The sequence below is a fragment of the Fukomys damarensis genome, unplaced genomic scaffold (assembly GCF_012274545.1).
Source record: "Fukomys damarensis isolate Sample0158 unplaced genomic scaffold, DMR_v1.0_HiC HiC_scaffold_27, whole genome shotgun sequence".
Classification (NCBI taxonomy): domain Eukaryota; kingdom Metazoa; phylum Chordata; class Mammalia; order Rodentia; family Bathyergidae; genus Fukomys; species Fukomys damarensis.
Window position 1 is genome coordinate 7,140,221 of NW_022900939.1, and position 19,202 is coordinate 7,159,422.

At 51.6% G+C, this 19,202-nt stretch overlaps 1 protein-coding gene across 1 annotated transcript in view; it reads left to right on the forward strand.

The window, feature by feature from the left end:
- The window catches only part of Syt13 (synaptotagmin 13), a 33,108-nt gene extending 14,268 nt beyond the window's left edge, over positions 1-18,840 (forward strand). Inside the window, exons 2-6 of the mRNA XM_010612495.3 lie at positions 5,303-5,528; positions 7,219-7,353; positions 9,704-10,005; positions 15,112-15,241; positions 17,049-18,840. Of these exons, the coding sequence (XP_010610797.1) occupies positions 5,303-5,528; positions 7,219-7,353; positions 9,704-10,005; positions 15,112-15,241; positions 17,049-17,353 (1,098 nt within the window). The 3' untranslated portion in view covers positions 17,354-18,840. The remainder of the gene's footprint in view (positions 1-5,302; positions 5,529-7,218; positions 7,354-9,703; positions 10,006-15,111; positions 15,242-17,048) is intronic.
- The last annotated feature ends 362 nt before the right edge of the window (positions 18,841-19,202 follow it).

Below are 19,202 nucleotides of genomic sequence, written 5' to 3' on the forward strand. Positions count from 1 at the left end.
ACGGGTGCCTTACATTAGCATTCCCTACACCTTTTCCACAACTCATCACCTCTGATAGATGGAATTTCATGCTTGTGGGGCTCTGTAGAATGCACTTCCCTTCTCTCCCTTGGAGAAAGGTGTTTGAGAATGCAAACCTGTACAGGGGATATTGTTGTAAGAATAACCCCGAGTTGCTCTAATCAGTTTTTACATGGTATAAACAATCAAGTTTCGGTGCTCTAGCTATCATTTGTAATAACTTAGCACAATAACAGGGTTGAAGACTGTTGCTCTAACCAGTGACTTCATCAGTGACATAAGGATTATAGAATCCAAACATCCTATAGCCCCTCTGGAAGACCCTAAATTCAATGTCAAAGAAAGTAATATCCTGATATTCAGCGCACTGAAAAGCTGAGGCAGGAGGGCGGCAAGTTCGAGCTCAGCCCAGGCAACGTTAGCACCTTAGTGAGCCCCTGTCTCAAAGTAAAAATTTTAAATAAGGGAAAACGATACACAGTCCAGTGTTTTAAGACTTTGGTAACAAAATGACCTTCTTTGGAAAACTAACATTCAAAACCTGGTCACCACGGATAAGAAATCAAGAAAAGAGATGCATAGGATTCGAATGAAGTCTGTTAGTCCAACCACAGGGACCACATTAAACAGGTGGGTTCCCATCTTACAGAAGCCATGGACAGCTCCGCCCTCTGCCACTGACCTGTTTAACAGAAAGATTTGGAGTCCCTCGGAGAGCAGTACAGTGGGGGGCACAGAAACTGTGGGAATTGAAGACTCAAAGAGGTCGCCAGCCGGTGGGGGTGGTGAAGCATGTTACCCGCCGTTCTAAACAGGGGATGTCCAACGCCAACTCCAAACTGAGAGAAGTAGCAGAGAACAACGGGGCCGCTGGTCGGGAGAAGGTGGGCGGAGGGGCATGGCTGGTTCTGCTGCACTTGCTAGAGAATCAGAAGCAATGGCCTGGACTTTTCCACCTTTCCTTGCTGTGGGTGGAGCGCAGGACGCATCCCAGAAGAACCATGCAGGGTCATGTACTGGTTACCAGTACTGGCTTCAGGGTCGCCTTCCGTTCAAAGCCCAGCACGGTCACATATAGCTGTGTGACCGTGGACTAGCTTCGACCTCTCTGAGCCTCAACTTCCTGCTCTGTAGAGAAAATTATTATGCAGTTTTTACTTTCCTTTACTAACATTAGGATATGTGCCATTTAAAAAAATTCAGCACTTCCCTAAATGGCTCAGCAAAGGTCAAATGCGATGAAGTGTGTGTCATCACAGGGACCAGTACATGAGAATGTAGGGGAGGTGGCGGCCACATTGTCCTCACAGGTACTGGAAGTCTGACTGCCCCTGAAATCCATTTCTTTTCACTGCTGAGGACAAGTCCAAAACTTTCTTATCCCTATACACCTGGGCTGCTCTTTGTTTGGGCCTAGTGTGAATAAAGTTGCTACCCTTCACCTTATTTAAGTCTTTTTGTGGATTTACTTTTCATTTCTCTTTGTAAATACAGAAGAGTGCCTGTATTGGTCAGCGTTCCCATTGGTGGGTGGGATAACAAACACCTGTATCTTAAAGGAGGAGAGGGCTAATCTGCCTCAGTTTCAGAGAGTTCAGGCCTTAATCACCAGGCTCCAAAGCACAACCATCATGGCAGAAGGTGCGGTGGAGCAAAGCTTCTTAGTTCTTGGTGGCCAAGAAGTGGAAAAAGGGACCAGTGACTAGAATAGCTTCTGCGACTCACCCAGACACACTCAGAAGTATACTTTACTATCGCCTAAGCCAATCAAACTGACAATGCAGCTTAGCTGTCACAGTAGGATCGTTGGGTCGTAGTATAGGTATATATTTAACTCTTAAACATTTCGTGGTCAAAGCAGTTTGCCCTTTTCCCTTCCACCAGCAATAGATAAACATTGCCATGTTTCCTGTCTTTGCCAGCGCTTCTGTTGTCAACATTTTTCACTGTAGCCATTCTAGTGGGTGTGTAGTTGCACAGCTGTGTCTCTATCTGTTGCACCTCCTTTGCTAATTCCCACAAACAATTGTCCTAGTTACCCATCGCTGTTTGGCAAATCAACCTGAACTTGGTGGGGTGTACCACCATGTTAGCTCACAGTTTCAGGAACCTGGTGGCAGCTGAGCACATAGACTTCCCCAGCTGTGGCCAAGGTGCTGGTTGAAGCTGTGTCATCTCAGGGCACTTTGGGACAGGCCCTACCTCCAGGCTTGCACATGGCTGTGCTCTTGCCATTTTCATTATGCACAGCACCGGTCAAAGCTGCAGGGTCAAACAAATCCTTCCGGGGTTTATGGAGGTTTGCTGTGACCACTAGTTGTCCATGGCCACCTTCTCTCACCCTAAGTAGGCCCAGAACATAGCTGCTGTTGCCAGAATTCCAGTGGTACAGGTGGAGAAACCGGGCTCGGGGAGGCTGATGAATGGGACCCAAGATCACACAGCGGGCATCTGGCAGAGCCTGAGTTTCAACCAAGCTGTCTCATATTTGAGCTTGACTTCCTGACCAGTGTTCATAATCATCAGTATCAGAGCCCAGAGCCACAGAATCCTGCAGATCTCTTTCTCAGCATTGCCCAACTCTGCCCTCTGTGTTTTCTCCTTCAAGTTCAAGCTCAAGTTCAAGGGCAAAGCTGTGCTTTTATTTCCCAGCTAGGCTGCCCCTCCACTTGCATTTCTTGGGAGCTACATTTTAAGAGGAATGTCCCAGCATGAGTTCTCAGATTAATAAACAGCCTTTAGGTGAAAAATTAATCATGTCACAAAGGAATTGTCTAGCATCTCTGGTAAGGCTAAGAGTTTGTTTACAGATCATTAACTACATAATTAATTTCTGCTTTCCCAGCAGAAGCCCCGTAAGGGACAGCATCTGTCTGGTTCACCGCACTTGTGTTTCTCACACTCTTGTAAGACCTGGCCTGCAATAAGGCTAGATAAATATTTGCTCATTAGATGATGGTTCAGGTCCACCTGTCCCCTGCTCTGGCTATCTGTCTTAGGCAGGACTGGTGGAAGGGGAGCCTGAGGCTTCTAGGCAGGGCTCTTCTTAGGAAGCAGGGACAAGCACTGGGGACGGTGCAGAGCTACCCGGTGACATCCAGAGAGACAGTTGGGTCTCCCAGTGTCATCTTCCACCCAAATGAAGTGAAGGCTCTGTGGACAAGAGCGATGAGGAGGAGGGAGAGGAATTCACTGCCTGGCTTCCTGCAAGCAAGCGTCAATTCCTCCCTGAAGAGTTGTTGGGTTTTTTTTTTAATTGCATAAAATACGTGCAGCAGAATTTATAGTCTTAGCATAATTCATCATGGTAAATATCTCCACCATTAATCTCCATGGTGCTTTTTGCATTGTAAAATGGAAATTGGGCTCATTACACCCTAACTCTCCATTTCCTTTCCTCCAGCCCCCGGCAACCACTTCCACTTTCCACCTCTAACGCATTATCACTCAGGTATCTTGCATGGAGGTTTAGATAGTAATGGCTTTTGTGACTGGCTTCTTTCAGGCAATGTCCTCTAGGTTCACCAATGTCAGAGTCACCTTCCTTTTTAAGGCTGAATAATATTCCAGTGTGTGGCCCATATTTTCTTGTCCATTCCTCTGTTGGTGGGCATGGAGGACACTTCCATACCTTAACTATTGTGAATAATTCTGCTAGGAACATGGGTGTGCAAATATCTCTTCAACATCCCTGCTTCCAAGTCTTTGGAGTACATGCATATGTATATAGTCATTCCAAATTTAATTATTTAGGGAAGAATCATACTGTTTTCCACAGCAGCTGCACCATTTAAATTCCCAACAGTGCCCCACTTTCTCACTTTTCCACATTCTCACATTTTCTGTTTTTGGTTTTGTTGTTTGTTGGTTGGTTTTACAGCCCTGAGAATTGAACCCAGAGCCTTTGCTTTTTACTTTTTATTTTGAGACGGTGCTTCATTCAGTTAGCCAGGCTGGGTTCAAACTTGTGGTCCTCCAGCCTCAGCCTCTCCGAGTGGTGGCACTGTAGGAGAGCACCACCACCCGTGGTATTTTCTGGCTTTTTGACCGTGGCTATCCTAAGGGGTGTGTGGCAGTTACTATCATAGTTTGATTTGCAGTTTCCTGATGATTAGGGAAGCAGAGTGTCTTTTCACGTGCTAAGTAGCCCTTTGTAGATCTTTATCCATTTCTGCTGTTGGGTTGTTTCGATTTTGACTCTCTGCACATCTGGAGAGCTTTCTGGTGGGCATTGTCCCTGATCTGTCTCATCTCAGCAGCCACAGAGAAGCCCCAGGGTGGCCAGCAGGGCTGCGCCCACCTGACATGGACCAGTGCAGAGATGGCCACTGTGGGAGGAGCTGATGGCCCAAGGTCCCAGAGAGAGGAGAGGCTGGGAGAACCTGAGGAGCTCATCAGAGGAGTCTGACCCAGGGCCAGAGGGGCAGAGCGGGCACCCCCCTCCCTAACTGCTGAATGCTGGTCCCCACTGGGAACCTTCCTGAATCATCCATTTTCTCCTGGGCTCAGGGGCAGTGCAGACTGAGAATCTCTGGCTCCGAGTCCTGCCCACCCCACTCCTGCCCACAGCGTGAGGCTTTCCTGCAACCTTGGTACCCAGCACCTCCTGCTTCTGGGCGATCTTGTTCTTCACCCTTAATCTGCTCCCTCAACTCCCAAACCTCTATTCTGCTTTGTGAATACTGAGCTATTTAAGATGCATTTGAAAGACTTGGAGAAGCCAGAGTTTCAGTTGCCGGAGTGACAAGAACGGTGGGAGAGGTGTGTTCTGGGAGAGGGGAAGGTTTGGAGGGGATTCATGATTTTCTGTCTCCATTTAAATATTCACCTTGTGTTTCATTCACTGGCTGGTGGTGAGAAAAGGCAGACAGATTTGGGGTAACCTCAGAGATGAGCAGGGCTGGGCTGGGCAAGCTTTTTTGGGCCACCACAAGAAATCTAGATTTGTGCCGGGGATAGTGGCAGCCACTGGCCTGTCTGAGCCCTGGGTGGAGAAAGGAGGAAGTGAAGGAATAAGAGACAGAAGAGAGGGCAGAGAGGCAAGGGACACAGAGGAGGGTGACTAGGGACGGCCGCCCAGGAGAAGGGATGGCCCGCCGTGGGCCCCTGCGTGGCTTGTGGCACTGCGTCCTGGTGGGCTCCGAAGTGATGTGTTATCTTCCCTCTCAGGAGCAGGAGGGAGCCACACCTCTCCCTGCCTCCTGTGAAAGGTCAGGTCAGCCACCTGCGCCCACTGGTGGGGCGGCAGGACGCCCCCTGGCGAGCTGGTTTGTGTTTGCAGTTCAACGTGAAGAAATCCACGGAGCCTGTTCAGCCCCGCGCCCTCCTCAAGTTCCCAGATGTCTACGGCCCCAGGCCTGCCGTGACGGCTCCGGAGGTCATCAACTACGCCGACTACACACTGGGGACCACGGAGGAGCCTGCTGCACCCGCTAGCCCTCAGCCCCTGAGTGACAGTCGCCTGAAGAGGCGGGTCACGGAGGAGCTGTTCATCCTTCCCCAGAATGGTAGGGCGTCTCCTCTGCCTGGAGGGCGGGTGCGGAGGGGGCCGTCAGGGTCACTGCGATGCGGCGTGTGGCCTGGCCGTGCACTATTGAAGGGGAGACCCTCTTAAGTCGTGGGTGTGCGTGCAGCTATGGAGAATGGACAAAACATGGTGATTAAGCTGCAGGCTCAGTCACGGGCTCCATTCTTTGTCCTTTTATATACTCGCTGCATAGCGTCAGTCATGCTGCTAAACCCTCTGGGCCTCAGTCTCATCCGCAAAATGGGGTCGAATTATCACCATCCTGTTAGGGTTGTTGAAAGTGTGAATAAAATGATGTCTATATGTGTTCAGCTCAGGGCCTAGCACAAAGGAGATGATCAAAACATACAGTTCCTGTTACTATTTGATTTTCCTTTCCGTCAGCATCAGTGTGGAGAGGGCAATGCCCATAGGCAGACAGTACCGGGGGGGGGGGCGCGGGCTGACGCACCAGGCAGATGTGGTCCCAGACCGGAAGCCCAGTGACTAGGCTGGCATGGGAGCGTGCACATGTGTGTGTGTGTGCCTCTGTGGCACCTGCAGCACAGATGAATGAATCTGATGAATTTCAAACTGATCCTCTTAGCCAGGTGCGATGGTGCAGGCAGGCCTGTGATCCCAGTCTTCTGGGAGGCTGGGGCAGGAGAAAGATTACAAGTTCGAGATCAACCCTGGGCAGTGTAGTGACTTAGTGACCCTCTCCCAAAAAAGAAAATAAAAGATTGAGGATGTAGCTCAGTACAAAGGTGCTAGGTTCATTCCCCGGTACCACACACGCGCACACACACACATGCATACACACACAGTCTTAGATAAGTGAGCTTGGTTCTGACATCAAAGGCTGAGGCTGCCTAACAGCTGAGAACTCTGGGTGCCACTGAGCCCCTCCGAAGGCCACCACTGCTGCGGTCATCTGCGGGATGGTCTGGGAGGCTCAGTGGGCCCTGTGCACACACGTGTCTCACTTTACACATTGGTCACTTCCTGGTCCCTTTCTTAGAAGCCCTGGGGAAATTTTTTACTGTTTGCAGGACCTAATAATGAACCACTTTGGAAATTAATAGCCGCCTCCATTTCTAGTCCCTGAATTGGTCCTGAGCACTGGAAATTAAATTCCACTTTGCTTCAACTGGCATCGGCAGCAGCTGCTGGTTTCTTCTAATTCTTTTCTTATGTTTGTATCTCCAACTGTTTGCTCTTGGACACAGGGGATACTGCTTGGTGGCAGAGGAGGAGCTAGGGCTGGGCTGGGAATGGTTTGCCTACAGTAGTTACCAGAATCACACAGCTGTGACAGTTTTCTTTCCCAAAAGCTCTCTGTGAGCCAGGCTCTGGATTAAGAATGTCCTCTGTCTTATTTCATTTAATGTTCACAGTAACTCCAGGAAAGAGGAACTCTACAGAGGACTCTGAGGCTCAGAGAAGTCAAGTTCCTTGTCCAAGGTCACAGTTATTATACAACAGCTCGTGTCAGACACTGGAGCCGGTGGACTACTGTTTTGGCCACTGGACTATGATGGTCCCTTCACATGCCGTGCTCATGACCTCTGGTGTGGCTCTGGTGTGACCACCGTTGAGGGCTTTCAGAAGCTTTGCATTTGGCTTTGTGGCCTAGGTGGCAGCGGTGAGAAAGGTGTGATGGTGGCAGTGACATTTCGCCTCTCTGACAGGTGTGGTGGAGGATGTCTGCGTCATGGAGACCTGGAATCCAGAAAAGGCTGCCAGCTGGAACCAGGCCCCCAGACTCCACTATTGCCTGGACTATGACCGGCAGAAGGCTGAACTCTTTGTGACTCGCCTGGAAGGTACTGCTCTTCCTTGCGTTACTTCTGCTGGCTTCTGGGGGCCTTTGTCCCCCAGTGGTGCCATGGAGGCAGGACCTAAGCCAAGGGCACATAGATCTTTCCTCTGCTGACAACCTAAAGTAGGGGTTCCTAGTTGGCAGACATCTTTTCTCCAAATCATGATTTAAGGACCAACTCCTCCCTCTGAGGCTCCGTAATCCCAATGGGCCTTCTTCTAATCTGTATGTAGCAGATAGAATGAGAACCAGAAGAGGATGCAAACATTCCCCAACAGCCTTACCCAGAAATGGTCTATATCACTTTCTGTTCACATCCCATTGGCCAGGCCCAGTCACATGACCACACCTCACTATAAAAGGAGCCTGGGAACTGTGGCCTAGTTGGCTCCCCAGTTTTTGTGTGAACAGCTAGTGGTCTCTGCCATACGTGCCCTTGACATTGAATAGGGTTTGTGCTACACATGGAGGAGAGTCTCTAGAAGGATCAGAAAATTTTTTGCAATCTGAGAACCAGACAATTTCTCTGAGGGGTCAAGATGTCCTTGTTGTCCCTCTCTTCACAATGCCCTTTACCATCAGTAAAAAAGCTAAAGATTTTGCAAAGGAATCAGTTAAAAGTGAGGCCAAATAAACCGGGCTTCTGTGATAAATTTTCCTATGTTTTTGTGTTGATGGGCTTTCTGTTGGTGTGATAAAATGCCTGAGAAAATCAACTTAAAAGGAGGAAAGACTTATTTTGGCTCATAGTCACTTGGCCCTCTTAATTTTGAGCCTCTGCCAAGGAAGAACATCGAGGCAGGAATGCTTAGTGAGGGAGGCCCGGTGACTACCGGGTGGCCAGGAAGCAAAGAAAGAAAGAGGCCAGTGTCCCAGCGTTCCACTCAAGGCCACACCCACAGTGGCCCAACCTCCTCCCTCTATGCCCCACCTCTTAAAGGTCCCACCTCTGACCATCAGAACCATCAGCTGGAGACCAAGCCTTCAGCACAGGGCCTTTGGGGGATACTAAGAATCCAAACTATGACAGTATTTTTTTTTTTTTGTTTGTGGCACAGGAGATTGAACCCAGGATCTCGCACAAACTAGGTATCACTTTACCACTGAACTACATCCCTATCTTCAGATTTTCTTTCCTTTTCTCCTTCCTCTTCTTCTTCTCCTTCTTTTTCTCCTTCTTCTTTTCCTTTTTATTGCCTTTTAAAATTTTTAGGTACTGTGATATATTTTATTATATTTAGTCTTTGTGATAGTCCCATTTCACAATTAGAAACTCAAAGTCTAGCAACTTCTGCGACTGGTCCAAGATCATCCCAACTAGCTGTTGACAGAGCCAGGACAGGGCAGCCCCTTGATGCTCAGTAGGAAGTTAGTTCTGTCAGGACAGTGGCCTTAGTTCTTCAGCTTCTCTTCCTGAGAAATGTCACTTCCCACTTCCCAAATTCTCACTGAGGAGCTGGTCATCAGAGCACCACAGTGGGGAATTCTGTTTAAATCTGTACTGTGACTCATTAAAAACACCGCGATTCAAGAATATAAAGCGGCCTTCTTGAGGGGGGCAGACACAAAGGTGAGTGAATGCTAGGATTTTATCTTAAATGTCCACCAGAGGCCCGGGTGGCAAAGGGCAGCTTACCTGAGTGGCAGTAATGGGAGAAGAAGGCCCAGTGTAAGCTGTCTAGAACATCAAGGGGACAGCAGGACCCAAATCCCTTCCTCCTGCTCCTGTTTGCTCACTGGCCGTGATGTGCTGCCTCACCAAGGACCAGAAACAATGACAACTGACCATGTATAGAACCTCCAAAACTGTGAAGCAAAGCAGACCTTTCCTTTGTATAAACTGTCCTGTCTCGGGTGTTTGTTATAGTGACAGGAAGCTGGCTGATACATTGCACATAGTGACGCATTAAGACCCTGGGTTTCTGAATGGAAAACAGGAAATATGAGGGAGCAGCCTGATGAGTCAATCCCAAGGGGTAAATATTTAACTTGCAGAATGAATAAATCACATCATGAGTAGCAACCTTAACAAAAGGGATCGGGGCCCCTGGGCCTTGGGGAGATCTCAGATTCCTGATGTCAGAAGGGCTCAGAGAAGTGCTGATTCTGGTCACTGCTCTTCAGGGAAGACCCAGTGTGCTGACCCTGGATCCTCTGTGAGCTGTACTGACCCCAACTCCTCCACGAGCTCCTGTTTCTGTCTTGCCGTCAGAGACATGACTGTGCTGGGTGCTCAGCCCTGGGGTCCTGCAGATGCCCGAGGCCAAGCCCATTAAGCTGGCTCCTTAGGAACATGCTTCCCCCTCCCAGTCCTTGGGAAGTCCCCGGTCTATGTTGCTTGTCCTTGCCCACAGCTCTGACCAGTGACCACAACGGAGGCTGTGACTGCTACGTGCAGGGCAGCGTGGCCATCAGCACAGGGTCCGTGGAAGCTCAGACGGCTCTGAAGAGGCGGCAGCTGCACACGGCCTGGGAGGAGGGCCTGGTGTTGCCCCTGGCGGAGGAGGAGCTGCCCACTGCTACCCTGACACTCACCCTCAGGACCTGTGACCGATTCTCCCGCCATAGTGTGGCCGGGGAGCTCCACCTGGCCCTGGATGGGGTGTCTGTGCCCCTGGGGGCCGCCCAGTGGGGCGAGCTGAAGACTTCAGTGAAGGTAGGGTGCATCCTGTCCATCTCGTGGGGACAGGGACAAGCCTGTCCATGGAGGGTTGGGGAGGAAACCTGGGTCACAGGGGACAGAACACATCGGGAGACCTTCAGGCTGGGGTGAGAGGTTGGCGGGGGAGCTCAGGCAAGGCCAGGACTGGAGCAGAACTGTGGCCCAGAGCTCAGGATGCCTGGAGTCCACAGACCCGCCCTGCCATCTTCATGGAAAGCTTCGTAGTGTGCACTGGCTCTCATGCAACAGCAGTGCCATCCACCTTTTTTTTTTTCCTTTTGATACAGGGTCTTGCTATAAAGTTAGGGCTGGTCTTGAACTCTATGTAGGTTAGGCTGGCCTTGAACTCATGGTGACCCACCTGTCCCAGCCTTAGTGCTGGGATCACAAGTATGTGTCACCACAGCAAGCTAGCATTCCTGTTGAATTCTAGTCATACTCTGTGCGCACCTACTATGTGCCAGGCACTGCAGGTAGAGGAACAGAAAGCGCAGGCAAAGGGATAAGCCATGCCGACAGATGGCAGTGACCATAGCCTCTGACGTGGGGTCCTGTGGGTGGAGCCCAAGTGCTGTGAGAGAAAGTTCTGGAAGGTCTGGTACAAGGTGGCTCTAAAGGACCCACCAGGCTGAGGATGAGTCCCCAGATGACTTCTCACCTCTGCTGTACTGAGGTGACAGAGTGACAGGGTTCCAGCCAGGACCCAAGGCATTCCTCAGAGAGTGGCTCCATGCAGGCCACAGTGGTCAATGGTCCAGAGAAGGGCGGGCTGGGGATGGTGTGGGTCACTAGGTCCTGGCTCAGGGCCGCTCCAAGCACCCGCCACTGTGGTACCTGCAGGGAACATGTGGGGACTGGTCTGTCACCATTGTCCAGAGACTGCATGGCCCACAGCGCTGTATGTATTTTCTGTCTGGCCCTTTCTAGATTGTTGGGGCCTTTGTGCTATAGTAGTCGGAATGCTCATCAGGTGCTTGGCTTCCTTCCTTCCTTCCTTCTTTTCTTTCTTTTACAGTACTAGAGATTGAACCCAAACTGTCACACTGAGCTACATCCCCAGCCTTTTCTAATTTATTTTGTAATTTTTGAGGCAGCATCTCAGTAAATTGCCCAAGCTGGTCTTGAACTTGTGACCCCCCTGCCTCAGCCTCCCAGAGTGCTGGGATTCCACCACTGCTGGCTCGGGGCGCTATTTCTGAGTGTTCCCCATGTAGCAGCAACAATCCTTAGGACTTTACCGGAGTTCTTCCAGCTACTTCCCACATCCTGCAGTGAGGGAGACACCGTGATGGTCCTGCTTGTGATCTGACGCTCACTGTTGCCGGGGAACTTGCACAGGTCACTGGCCGGGCGCTGAGAGCCCAGCTTGAGGCCCACTCACTCCACTCTAAACCCGCTGTGTCATCCCTGCCCCACAAGCAAGAGGCACAACCCGCAGGCGCCTTTCCCAGTGGGTTCCTGGAGCACAGGAGAGAGGAGATCCGTTCCACTCCCCACCTGCTCTCTCTTTGCCAGCATTTCTTCCTTGCCACATTTTCTCCACTTTCCTAGGCCTGGAAAATTGATAGAATAATCACAGCCACTGCGGCACGGTTCCACAGCACGCTCTGTAATTAGTGTGTGATTCGGGGCTTGTGTGGAACACGGACGGCTGCTCTGGAAGAAGCCAGACACAGGAGGGCCCGCTTTCTCCAGAGATGCGGAGCCCCTCCTCCCTGCCTTGCTGAGCTCTGAGGCTTTGCTACAAGCCTGAAAGGGCTGAAATCCCACTGACCTGTCTCAGCCACCTCCCCGGCTTTGATCCGTCTCATAGAAGAGCAACATCCATCCGTCCATCACAAATCCCTCAGGCTCCTGGGGACACAGCCCCATCTTCACTGCCACCCCTGCCAGTACTCAGCCCTCGGCAGGCATCCCCAACATCCCTTTCCCTTGGGAATGGGAGGCAGAGAGAGCCCCCCTGCCCACCAGGGAGCCTCTGGCTGGCTAGAGGGCAGGGGCTGGCTTAACCCTGGCCAGGGGAGCCTGCAGTGGGGCCAGGTGTTGGCTTCTCTGGGCTGGAAGGGGTTAACAGAGGCAGCGGCAGTGCCCCAGTTCTAGCGGAAGACACTCAGCCAAAAGTGGCTTGTGCGTCAGCAGGGCCCGCGACACAAGACTCTCTCTGAGGGCAGCCTGGAGTGATTCATTGAGAGCCAGAGAAAGGGGGTGAGGAAGGAGGCATCTGAAGAGCCAGGATGCCGAGGGGGCAGATGCCAGCGCGCTGTGCTCAGGTGCAGAGGGCAGGGATGTCCAGAGCCCCACAGGGCCCGCAGGCGGGGGACCCTCCCGGGGCTGGGAGAGCAGAAGGCTGCAGAAGTCACCCCATGGCTAGAGCCAGAGCCAACCATGGACCCCGCCACATGACCTTGAGTCAGGAGGCGGTGCCTATCCCAGCTCTGCTGCCACCCTGCTGGGTGCCTGGCACGTGTCCCTGGCCTCCGTTCCTTCTCTGTGCAGTGAGGGGCTGGGCACCTCCACGCGGGAAGCCAGAGGCTGTTGATTTCAGACTCAGGCTTCCCTTTCGGACAAGATTTCCCCCTCCTGTTCCAGTGCCGATGCTTGTGTCTGGGAGGGCACAAGGTCAGCACCCTCTGAGGGTCACTGTCAAGGTGAAATGGGATGTCTCACCTTCGAAAGGGGTTTTGGTACATTCGTCTGGTGCTTACTGTGTGCCAGGAGCTGGGATGCATAGAGAATTTACAGCCCCGGGAGAGATCGTGTAACTGCATTGAGCACAGAGTAAATGTTCAATAAGCAGCAGTGACTATCATGTATGATGTCCTCAAGGTTCCTTGAGGCCCCTGAACCAGCTCTTTGTAGAGGAGTCACTTGTGGCTGACAGAGTCACTGGCATCAAGTTGGAGACATTTTTCCTTCAGGGAAAATGTGAACCAAGGCTGAGGTGTAGTGGACTAGAACTCAGGCCCAGACAGGCCAGCTCTGGGGTCTGTGCCCTAAGCATTATGGAGGGCTTGCTCTGGGCTATTAATAATCACTGGAATTTTGACAGCTGTCATTTGAATTATAATTTATGGCCTTCCATGGGGTCTTGCTAAATGCATTTTCTCTTATGATCTCTGCTATTTTTATTTCCTATACCATTGAATGCAGCTTGACGTTACTCGTGCAGTCCTGTGTGTCACCCCCTCCCCATGTGACTGCAAACTCCCTGGAGATTGTGTTTTGCTCAGCGCCTTAATTGCAGCATCTAAAGCCCAGTAGGTGCTGTGTGTGTGTCTGCCGCGTGGCTGAGACCCTCTTTTTTCTGCCGAAGGAACCGACACTTAGAGCAGTGAATTGGCTTGCTCAGGGTCACACAGGAGGCGCATCCTAAAGCGGGTCGTGGTGCTGCCGTTCACCCACTTCCGGCCGGGCCCTGTGCTGGGAATGCCAAGCGCCTGCCCTGCCCAACTCACAGCCCTGGTGGAGATGAGCAGACGAGAGCACATACTGAGTGCCCATACTGAGTGTGATGGAAGGGAGCGGAGCACCCTGGGCCACTAACAAGGGGTGGCAGGGGCTGGGGGAGCTCCCTGCCGCCCCTCCATGGCACAGCACAGAAAGAAGGGCAGAGCTGCAGAGAAGGGAGCAGAATGAAAGCTGTGACATCAAGCAGGACCGGCTTTCCAGGCCGTTCACATGCCTTGCTCCCCGTCAGTGCAGCCAGCCAGGGGGGCGGCGTCTTCCCCCTGGGGGCTGTGAGAGGACAACTGCCTTCTCTGGAGAATCCCCTGGCCCGTGCTCCTCCCTGACAGGCCTCCCCCGAGCTTGGATGGCCACCGGACCCACACTTCCTGGGAGAAGTTACTGGTCATGGTTTTGTTTGCTCGTTTGTTTGTTTTCTGGTTCCTTGACAGATTTCTAGGCTTGTCGGTGGAGACGCTCTGTGAAGTACACAGGGCACGCATGTGTCTTGGTGCTTCCTGGAGACGCTTCGTCTCCGAGCTACTTTCTCCTATCCTGTGCTCGGAGTGTTTTGTTGACTTTGGCCTCTGTTGACCAAGCAAGCCTGCTCAGCTCAGCATTATTATAGCATTTTGTTGACTCTGTCGGTCCGGGGCAAATTGGCTTTTAGAACAAACAAACCAGAAAAACAGAATTACAACTCTCCACTGGTTCAAGAATCTGATGGCACAGTGAGTCAGCACAGTGAGTCCCAAACTTTGTTCCCTGGATCCCTAGAGTTTTGCAGAGTAACCCCAGGAGGCTAGGGATGGGGCAGGAGCAAAGGTGGAGGAGATCTCAGATTTCTGCCCCTGATACATCTTCAGTGCCATCGCCTTGTTTTGTGACTGAAAAATAAAAACTTATTACAATGAAAGACACATTACCATTCATCTCCCTCAAAATACTCTTTGATTCCCACTATTCCCACCATTATTATTGTCCCATTAATCCTACCAATTTCTGCAGCAGTTCTGGAAGTCCTTTTTTGTGCATGTCGTCTGCCCTGACTACTAACGTAAATGCCGTGGCTGCCTTAATGTCCTGAATTCATTCAAAATGTCTACTTTTCCTGGTCATTTTGACTGTGGAGAGGAGCCAGAAGTCCCATGGTACCAGAGCCGGTGAAGGAGGCGGAGGGGACACACCGTGATGTTTTTATAAGGAAGACTTTCTGTTAGGTGGCACCTGGCACAGCAGTCACTGTATTTTTTATCACATCTCACGAGAGACAGGAAAGAAGACTCTAGAGCAGCTTCAGAAAGTGGCAAGGCTGACGGGAGGAGCGGGTTCAAAGCCAGGGGGAGGATGGGCGGGGGATGATTCATGGCTTTCAGTGCCTTTTAGTACAATGAACTTTTTTGATTTGAATTCTCACCAAAGTTTTGATCACCCCTAGTACGTTGGATCTGAATGCATTTCACCCAGAGAATCACATTTGGTGGCAGGAAGCAAACTCCCTGGACAGCCAGCCCCGTTAACACTTCTCGTGTCTCTCCCCTCTGCAGCACTGAGAAACCAGGCTGGGGGCACGACTCCTGGGTGCAAGCCCCGTGCTACCCCAGGCTGAGTGACACCCCAGTGTGACCCCTGCCCGCGTGTGCCCTTCTGTTTCAGGAGCCGTCTGCAGGAACTGGCGAGGTCCTCCTGTCCATCAGCTACCTCCCAGCTGCCAACCGCCTCCTGGTGGTGCTGATCAAAGCCAAGAACCTCCACTCCAACCAGTCCAAGGAGCTCCTGGGCAAGGGTGAGCACGGCCAGACCACGGGCGCGTGTGCAAGGGAGGTGGCAAGAGCAGAGAGTAGCTCTCAGCTGTGCCCTCCGCCCAAGGTCACAGCCCAATCTGAAGGCCGCACTCTCTCCTTTGAGTTCACCTCCATCCGTTCCTGCCACACACGCCCCCCTCCCCCACCTCCAGGGGCCCTGAGGTGCTCCCTGGGCTTCCTGCCTCGGAGGACCACTGCGACGGCAGTCAGCCTTCATTAACACGGATCCAGGAAGCCAAGGGTCAGGCCCTAGACGTGGTGAGGAGTCCTGCGCTCCAGGGAAACCCAGACCCAGACCTCTGGGCAGGTGCCCCTGCGAGGAATCCCTGGTTCTCTTCCTCCTGTCTCCTCTCGCCTCCAGTGCACTCCCCCAGCTTCCCCAGTCTCCTCTCTGTTCTCAGCCTTGGCCGACCGCTACCCCCACATCAGCTGAATGTGGCCGACACAGAAGGCGTGTGGGTGCGGGGCGGAGGCGCGGGGCGTCTGTGCCCCATTTATCCGTGTGAGCCTCCTTTCAACGCTCTGGACATTTTGGTGTTTCCTTCTGGGCACGCCGGCACAGGACCAAGTCTTGAGATCGAAGCAGGCTCTCGTACCTTAGTAGGAAGGCAGCTGGTTTAGCCGGATGATCCTGGGGTGGGGTCCAAGTGCTCATAGCAGGAGATAAACACATCTGTGTTAGCAGCAGGGTACAAACAAAGCAATGCCACTGTGTACAGAATCTTTAAGCAAAAAGTTGTGGGCAAATAAAATCAGAAGGGCTACTCTTGTTGGCAGATTCCCAAGCCAAAGGTCTGAGTTGTTCTTCATCCTCGTCATTCAATTCTCTGCTTTTTGCTCTTATTTTTTTTTTTCCTCCTTTAAAGCTCCGTTAGGGACAATTACTGTGTAGCACTTTGTCTCTTGAATATCTCTGCTGAAATAACAAACTAACCACCCAGGGGTGATAATTATAGCAATAAGTACGAAGTGACAATTATTTTCCCATTAGCTTGGGGAACCTTGACTAATGGAAAAGTGATCGAGTGCTAAGTTAGGAAGAAAACCCCTCTGGTGGGCTGCGTGTGGGGTTTTCAGTGTGGGGGGGCAGTAGCGGTGCTGGCCCAGCCCCGGGAGGAGGGCCTTCACCCTCCATGTGACCCCGGTTACAGAAAGTACAAAGGAGATGAGTGGAACCAGCCAACAAAGAGGTCTTAATTCACAGAAAGGGCTGGGCAGAGATCAAGCGGGGGAGCTGTGGATGGCTTGTTTTTCTGGTCTGAGTTGAAAATCCAGGCACAGGGTATCTGAGTCATTGTGCTGGGCTTGTTTGATCTGGGCCTACGAAGTCACCCATCACCTGGGCTCAAGGTGACAATGATCCCTGGTGGCACAAACCTGCCCCCGTGTGGACCACCCCACCACCAGCCTGGAGTGTTAAATTACAGGCTAAACAGCCCTCATCCAAAAATCCCATGTCCCAAATCCTGAAACTTTGTTGAGCACAAGTGGAAAATTTCACACCAGGAAATGTGGTTGTGTGTGCACGAAGTTACTTCTAAAAATCCCAAGCTGGAAACACTTCTGGTCCCAAGTGTTTTGTAGAAAGGTCGCTTGGCCAGGGTTGTCCAATTCCCTTACTGTAAGTTCTGCAGAGGCAGCGCCTTCCATTGGGTACCCGTGTCTAGTCCGATGCCTGCCATCAAATAGGCACTTAATACATAAATATTGAATAAACACAGCCCATCCAACACCAGAAGCTCACTTGGCCTTTCTTTCTCTCCATCTCTTTCTTCTGCCCCTGCCCAGATGTCTCGGTCAAGGTGACCTTGAAGCACCAGGCTCAGAAGCTGAAGAAGAAGCAGACGAAACGGGCCAAGCACAAGATCAACCCTGTATGGAACGAGATGATCATGTTCGAGCTGCCTGACGACCTGCTGCGGGCCTCCAGCGTCGAGCTGGAGGTGCTGAGCCAGGATGAGGTGGGGCAGAGCTGCGCCCTGGGCCACTGCAGCCTGGGCCTGCACACTTCCGGCTCGGAGCGCAGCCACTGGGAGGAGATGCTCAAAAACCCACGCCGACAGATTGCCATGTGGCACCAGCTGCGCCAGTAGCCGGCCCCCTTTAGGGGTCACAGCACCCTCCTCCAGCCCCAGCTGTCCCGTGTAACCTCCTCTGTGCCCATCCTCATTCTGACCCCCGGAAGGCAGAGACAGGCCGGTACCCCGTGCCTCCTCTCTCACCTCACTCCCGTCCCTAAAAGAGAAGTGTGGGACCCGGACATCGGGTCACAGCAACGAGCGCACCTTGCTCCTCTGTGTGGTGGAAAGAAGCATCTATCAGACAATCCTGCGCAGGACTTGCAGGTGCAGGAGGCCAGAGGCAGAGGGAGCTTAATTCAGGGAATTGCAGATGCAAAGAAGTTGGCTTCCTAGAAATAAGTATTTCAACAAGGATGACGGAAGTGAAATGATCCTGGATCGACTCAGAGAATTGGAGATGGTCTGGGTGGGATGAAACCAAGCCCCCGCCAAGCAGCTGTCGGACGTGAGTGTGTAGAGACTCACAGTCCTGGGCCGCCGATGAGTTCCGGCTCAGATATCCGGGCCAATCCTGGACCTCCAACCTTACAAGCAGTGAGAGATTCCAAGGTAGAGTTGGGAGGACGTGGAGAGGTCCCATCTATAACATTCCATGTGGGTTTTCAGCCTCCGTCCTCCATGGGGCCCCAGCACCTGGAGGCAGTGCGCCCCAACCCTGGGCACCTCAACCCTCCCTGTGATCTTGAAGCCTTTGTTTTTAATTTAATTCTTAATGTTGAAATGTGTGCTTTTTCCGAGTCCTGCTCTTGGACTGCATTTTGTGATTTTTATTGAAGGACTTTTCTTGTTTTACTTGAAATCAGCTTATATTGTGCTTGGGGAGACCTTCTCCCACAAAGTATACGTGGATCCCCTGTCATCGGGCTGGATTCTGAGCATTAGTTGTCACGTCTACCAGCATTACCAGAGTGACTCTGTGCTTCAGATTCATCCCTTCTCTGAATCCAGCCACTTCTGGAGGAAGTTAATTATGAACTTGATCTACTCCATCTGGCTGCAGGAGCATAGAGCGGAAAGGCAACTATGCGAGGAAGTGAAGTCTTTTGCAGACAGGCCTCCCTCCCTGGGCTTTGGGGTCCTTATCACTTTAACCAGTAAATAACCAGCCGTTAGAGTTTTACTTTCTGTCTTGTTATTCCCAAATGAATGTCCCGATTGTGAAGAAATCTACCCGGAGGGGGCCATATTACTCACCAGGAATCGGGTTGCCGGATTCTGCTGCCCTCCACAAGCTTGGTGTGGCCGTCCAAGAAGCAGGGCTGACATCCTGGGATCTTATCTGTGTGGGTGACATGGCAGGTGCACAAGTGTGCAAAAGCTGAAGGTGTTCCTCAGCGAAAAACAGGCCCTGAGACCACTCGCAGGTCACCTTTAGGCGAGGTTACAGTCTTTCACTTTGGGTTGGCAGCTGAGAAGGCCTAGAAACTGGCAGCTCTATTCAAATATTTCCAGAGCCATGGATTCTGCTTTTGAATGTCCTGTTTTGTTTTGTTGGTACCGGGAATTGAACTCAGGAACTTGTGCTTGTGAGGCAGACGGTAGCACCACTGAGCTAAAAATCCCCAGCCCTGAATTTCTTTCTAGTAATAGCCAAACTCTGGGCCCTCCAAAGTCAGCCCCATTCCCTGATGGAAGGCAGAATCTTAGCACCATTCTTTTTAGATCCAGTCATTCTTGGCCTCTCCCCGAGCAGGGCTTGCATACTCTTTTGTCCTTATCTGTGCTTTCTATACAGAAATGGGAAAGCACTAGAAATAACTTTAACTACCACTCTGTGGAAAAAGAAAAAATTATTAATCCCTCTTTAATGGGCAAGTTTTTCGGCTGATTGGAAACCTTGATCTTTCAGATTGACCAGCCC